Consider the following 6,513-nt stretch of genomic DNA (forward strand, 5'->3'; position numbering starts at 1 on the left):
AAAAAATATTTTAAAAATTATTTTATATTTTTAAAAAATGTAATTAAAAAAATATTTTTTCAGGCCGGGCACCGTGGAAAATATTTTTTCAGCCACCTTGCCTGGCTGATTTATATAATTTAATTTGTAATGATGGCTATGTTTAATAATTGTCTTGCAAAAAATCTTGACAGTTTAGGCTGGGGGCAATGGCCCACACCTGTAATCCCAGCACTTTGGGAGGCCAAGGATGGCAGATCACTCGAGGTCAAGAGTTTGAGACCAGCCTGGGCAACATGGTGAAACCCCATTTTACTAAAATGAGTAAAAATTAGCTGGGTGTGGTGGCAGGTGCCTGTAATCCCAGCTACTCAGAGGCTGAGGCAGGAGAATTGCCTGAACCTGGGAGGTGGAGGTTGCAGTGATCGCACCACTATACTATAGCCTGGATGACAGAAGACAGACTCTCTCAAAAAAAAGAAAAAAAAAAAATGACAGTTTAGTTGATTTCATCGTACCATTGATTAGAAGGGTACTCTTTGGTATCTTCCTAAAATAGAGGTTATTTAAAAGTAGAAACCACCTCTTTTTGGTACCATTTGATGATTAACACATTTTGGGCTCCTAGGCATTACAGGAAACCAGAGCGGAAACCTCTCTTAAAAAGATGCTGGGCCGGTGACTCATACCTGTAATCCCAGAACTTTGAAAGGCTGAGGCAGGCCGCTCGCCTGAGGTCAGGAGTTCGAGACCAGCCTGGCCAATATGGTAAAACCCTGTCTCTACTAAAAATACAAAAATCAGCTGGGCATAGTGGCATGTGCCTATAGTCCCAGCTACTTGGGAGGCTGAGGTGGGAAGATCTCTTGAGCCTGGGAGGTTGGGGCTGTAGTGAGCCGAGATGTTGCCACTGTACTCCAGCCTGTGTGACAGAGCAAGACCTTGTCTCAAAAAAATAAATAAATGAAAAAAATATATGTATAATTTTATATATATGAATATAGTCTACATTTTGGAGTTTTGTGTCCCCCCAAACTCATCATGTTTTGTGACATATATGTTAGATTATTATAAAGATCTTTCAGTCCTTAGAGGTCTCACTTGCCAAATTTAGGACAATTTAGGCCTGTGGTCCCAGCTCTCAGGAGGCTGAGGGAGGAAAATTGCTTGAACCCTCGACGCAGAGGTTGTAGTGAGCCAAGACTGTGCCACTGCACTCTGGCCTGGGCGACAGAGCAAAACTCTTCTCAAAAAAAATAAATAAATAAATAAAGGAAAGTTACTGTCAAGGAACTACATGAGACTATGCTAAACTTCAAGCACAACTGAAATATCAAGTTAAAAAATATGTAAGCTTAATAATTTGTTTCATAAACATGTTAAGGGTTCCTAGAATAGAGATTGTCTTAGGAATCTCTGGAGCCACAAATTCCATAATTTATGGTAAACTAAATGACTAAAACAAGCTTTAAAGACTCGTATTTAAAGTTGTGCTTAAGAATGTTATATAACTCATTGAAAAAAGCTATGGAATTGTGGTCTGTTTAGTAATTAAGACAAACAAGAAAATCAGGTCTTGAGTGCTCACAGTCTTTGTTAACTTTGATTTGTTCTGTCTGGCTCCTGGTGTCTCCTCATTCTCTCCGTCCACATGTTTGATGGGTTAGTGTACTTTTCTTATTTATAGGAAAAGATAATCCCTAAGTATGTCTTAGTATGAGAAATTATGCTAATAGGAATTTCTTAATACACACACAAACACAAACATTAGTATTTTTAAGGAGGTGTAATTATTGATTAATTTAATCATGGCATCTCATCTGACAAATATATAGGATAAATGAAAAGCTTCCACTTTTTGGAAATCATTTTAAACACACTTTGTAATTATGTACTGAACATTAATTTTTCTGGCTTAGAACAACTCCCTGATGTTAGGGATAGAAATCAGATATTGACCTGGAAAATATGTTTAAAAACAAAAACTTTCTCTTTCTTTTATCTGTACCCTCCCCCCCCAAGTTTTGGCTATAAAGATAGAATTTTGGTCATTGCAGAGTTTTCCATTCCAATTTAGGTCAATGATAAGAGAAATTATTAGTGATGGAAACTAGTTTATTTCTGAAATTCTGTTCAGTGATGACAGCTTCTGACCTTAGAAGCATTTGAATTTCTGACAGCCATTTTGTCTTACTCTACATTTGAAAGTAAGGTCTTAATGGAACCTTTTTTTTTGGAGACAGAGTCTTGCTCTGTCACCGAGGCTGGAGTGCAGTGGTGCGATCTCGGCCCACTGCAAGCTCCGTCTCCCAGGTTCATGCCATTCTCCTGCCTCAGCCTCCCGAGTAGCTGGGGACTACAGGCGCCTGCCACCATGCCCAGCTAATTATTTTGTATTTTTAGTAGAGACAGGGTTTCACCATGTTAGCCAGGATGGTCTTGATCTCCTGATCTCGTGATCTGCCTGCCTCGGCTTCCCAAAGTGTTGGGATTACAGGCATGAGCCACCGTACTCGGCCCCTAATAGAACCTTTCATATACTAAAAATAACTGTACATCATTTCTTGTTAGACCTGAGAACTGCTTTTAACAGTTTTTCCCCTTCCACTAAGGCTTCATGATTTCGAGAATCAATCTTTAGTTCAGTAATAAAGTTCATAATAAGAGCAGCACCCTCCCAGCAAACAGCCTCCTATGTTTTGGGCTAGAAATAGGAGACCATGCCTGTGGAAATCATGTTTTCCTTTCTGTAGTAAACTCTAAGGACCATGGTTATATCCCTGATAAACTCAAGGCAATATATGCTGTAAGGTCCTGTAAAAGATGCTGAATTTCAAGAAGTTAAGAATAATTCATTGATTATACCACTTGCAGAAATAAACTACTTTTAGGCTGGACATGGTGGCTCACACCTGCAATCCCAGCACTTTGGGAGGCTGAGGCAGGAGGACTGTTTGAGCCCAGCATGGGCAACGTAATGAGATCCTGTCTCTACAAAAAATCAAAAATTAGCTGGGTGCCATGGCATGTGCCTGTAGTCCCAGGTGCACTCAGAAGGGCTAGGATCCCATGAGCCCAGGAGTTTGAGACTGCAGTGAGCTATAATGGTGCCACAGCACTTCAGCCTGGGCTACAGAGCAAACCCTGTCTCATAAAAAAGAAAAATAAACTTCTTTTTAACACTGTCACATATCTGTCTCAACTTCCTATATGTATACACCTCTTTTACAAAAAGAGGCCATAACATACTTAAGGCTGTTTTTGTATTTAACAAGTCATAAATATAGTGTCATGTCAAATCTGTCTATAATCATTTTAAAAACTGATGGCCTTTTAAAAGGTTAAATAGCTGCTCATTACAAATAGTACAGAAATAGAGTAAAATGTGAAAGCCCCCCCGTAAGTATTTTGTTGTATACCATCATTTTCATTACAAATCCTACAGAAATAGAGTAAAATGTGAAAGCCCCGCCTTAAGTATTTTTTTGTATACCATCATTTTCAATAACGGCATGGTATTCCAAATATTGATGTCTATTTATTTACTTATGTATGAGAGTCTTGCTCTGTCACCCAGGCAGGAGTGCAGTGGCTGATCTTGGCTCACTGCAACTTCCGCCTGCTCAGTTCAACCGATTCTAGTGCCTCAGCTCTACCCAAATAGCTGGGACCACAGGCACATGCCACTATGCCCAGCTAATTTTAGTATTTTTAGTAGAGATGGGTTTTTGCCATGTTGGCCAGGCTAGCCTTGAACTCCTGGGCTCAAGTGACCTGCCCGCCTCAGCCGCCCAAAGTGCTGGGATTACAGGGATGAGCCACCGTGCCTGGCCCCAGATACTTAATGTTATTTTTTTTTTATGGAGGCGGAGTTTCACGCTTGTCGCCCAGGCTGGAGTGCAGTGTCGCAATCTTGGCTCACTGCAGCCTCCACCTCCAGGGTTCAAGTGATTCTCCTGCCTCAGTCTCCCGAGTAACTGGGATTACAGGCTCCTGCCACCACGCATAGCTAATTTTTGTATTTTTAGTAGAGACGAGGTTTCGCTATGTCAGCCAGGCTGGTCTCAAACTCCTGACCTCAGGTGATCCACTCGCCTTGGCCTCCCAAAGTGCTGGGATTACAGGAATGAACCACTGTGCCCGGCAGATACTGATATTTTTAAATGTAACTTCACTTTAATTCAGGCATCCTATATCCATAATGGCCTCAGGGTGGTAGTTCTCCCCTTTTTCCTTCCTTGGAGGTTTACTATAGATCAAGTTCCCATACTGGCATCCAGGTTCAGTAAATTGGGGTTATTCAGACTGTTACTCCTATATCGTATGTAGCTTTTCTTGTGAAATTTGTGACTTTTTAAGCCCTCTTAATTACCGTGGCACATAGCTGTAGCTCTTTGATCGATGGGATTGCAAATAAAGGTAACAATATGAGTATTCCTGAAATAAATTTGTTCTGTGTTTTAACTTGAAACTGTATTTTCTGCCAGAGGTAGAAAAACACTGCCTAACTGATGAGAGTATCAGTGACCCTAGGAAATTCTTGAAGTCATTATTAGTTTTTTGTATTAATATCTGACAATGACTACTCAGTATCTTGATTTTGGCTCAAAAGGTAAGACAGAGGCATAGAGAAATGACTTTAAAACGTTAACTACTTTTTAAATTTTTAATAGAGCATAGTTATTATGGATAATGGATATTTTATATACTTTTTTATTTCCACATTTTCAAATGAGTATGTATCACTTATTGAAATACTAACAAATGTAAAGAGAAAAAATAAAGTATCATGTTTACTATTAGTCTTTTGGTTTATACAATAATGATTTGTGGTGATCTTTAGTTCCAGAAAGCTGAGTCTGATCTGGATTACATTCAGTACAGGTTGGAATATGAAATCAAGACTAATCATCCTGATTCAGCAAGTGAGGTAAATCTCCGAAATAAATAAGCTTAAAAAAAAAAAAAAAAAAGCCTTAACTGAGTACTTTAGAATTTTCTGATAGCATTCCTAATAGTAATAGATCATAAGAATTATATTATTAAGTTTATAGAATCTTAAAATCTTGTCATTGTGTTGGAAGCTTGGTTATAGCGTACTGGAGAAATAGTACCAATAGTCCATGAAATTTGTGGCTACTTTTCCCCCTAACCTTTAAAAAATAATCATTGAGTTCAGAGGTACAAGCCACTGTGGCAGCCCCTGAAATTCCAAGAGAGAATATAGGTACCTCTAGGGCAGTTGTTCTTCAGTAAGTTTGAGGGGAGAAGTCCTGGCAGTCAGCATATTCTCTGAGGAAGGTAATGATACACTATTAGATTTTTTAGTTGTATTTTATGAATAGTGATTTCCACATAAAGCTATGTATTTAATTATTCTAAGTTTAGGTTGATTAGAAACATTAACTCTGCTTTATGTCATAAAATCGTATACATACATGTCCATGGGGGTGAAAGCAAGTAATCTCCAAGCATCATCTGTTAATGTTAACACTAAAATCACTAATTTAATAATGTGTATCTTTTTTTCCCCCAAAGCCCAGGTATCAGGCTTATTATCTTTTTTTTGAGACGGATCACTCTGTCACCCAGGCTGGAGTGCAGTGGTACAATCTCAGCTCACCACAACCTCCACTTCCTGGGTTCAAGTGATTCTCTTGCCTCAGTCTCCCAAGTAGCTGGGATTACAGGTGTGCGCCACAATGCTTGGCTAATTTTTTTTTTTTGTATCTTTAGTAGAGATGGGGTTTCACTATGTTGGCCAGGCTGGTCTCGAACTCCTGACCTCAAGTGATCCACCTACCTCAGCCTCTCAAAGTGTGGGGATTACAGACATGAGCCACCACGCCCAACCAATATTTGTCTTTGATAGCATTTGCCAGCAGACGAGAAATATTGCATTTTACAGTTAAAAAAAATCCATAAAATTAAAAAAATGTTTTTGGATTGGGTAGAAGTACAAGTTATACTAACATTTTATACAAAATTGGGAAAATTTCATGAATGTTCAGTTTTTACTGTTTATTTCATGGAATGCTAGAATTCTATGGGAGTGTAGTTTGTACTGTTCTAGCTCCCTATTCTTTTCTCTCTCTTTCTCTTTTCTCTTCCTTCTTTTCTGTTCTTTTTTTCTTTCTCTCTCCCCCTCCCTCTCTTTCTCTCTCTTCCTCCCTCCCTCCCTCTCTTTTTCTCTCTTCCTTCCTTCCCCTTACTCTCTTTTCCTCCCTTCCTCCTTTCCTTCCTCCCTTCCTCCTTTCCTTCCTTCCTTCCCTCCTTCCCTCTTTCCCTCCTTGCTTCCTTCCTTCCCTCCCTCCCTCTTTTCCTTCCTCCCATCCTTCTTCTCCCTCCCTTCCCTTCCTTTCCCTTCCTTCTGTTGCCCAGGCTGGAGTTCAGTGGTACAATCTTGGGTCATTGTAGCCTCGGCCTCCCAGGTTCAAGGGATTCTCCCTCCTCAGCCTCCTGAGTAGCTGGGATTACAGGCACAGGCCACCATGCTCGGCTAATTTTTGTATTTTTTAGTAGAGATGGGGTTTC

At 39.7% G+C, this 6,513-nt stretch overlaps 1 protein-coding gene across 1 annotated transcript in view; it reads left to right on the forward strand.

The window, feature by feature from the left end:
• SKA2 (spindle and kinetochore associated complex subunit 2) overlaps positions 1 to 6,513 on the forward strand; it is a 44,399-nt gene that overhangs the window by 21,220 nt on the left and 16,666 nt on the right. Inside the window, exon 2 of the mRNA XM_011953675.1 lies at positions 4,823 to 4,909. Coding sequence (XP_011809065.1) covers positions 4,823 to 4,909 — 87 coding nt within the window. The remainder of the gene's footprint in view (positions 1 to 4,822; positions 4,910 to 6,513) is intronic.

This window comes from Colobus angolensis, unplaced genomic scaffold, assembly GCF_000951035.1.
Source record: "Colobus angolensis palliatus isolate OR3802 unplaced genomic scaffold, Cang.pa_1.0 Scaffold37, whole genome shotgun sequence".
In the NCBI taxonomy this organism is placed as follows: Eukaryota; Metazoa; Chordata; class Mammalia; order Primates; family Cercopithecidae; genus Colobus; species Colobus angolensis.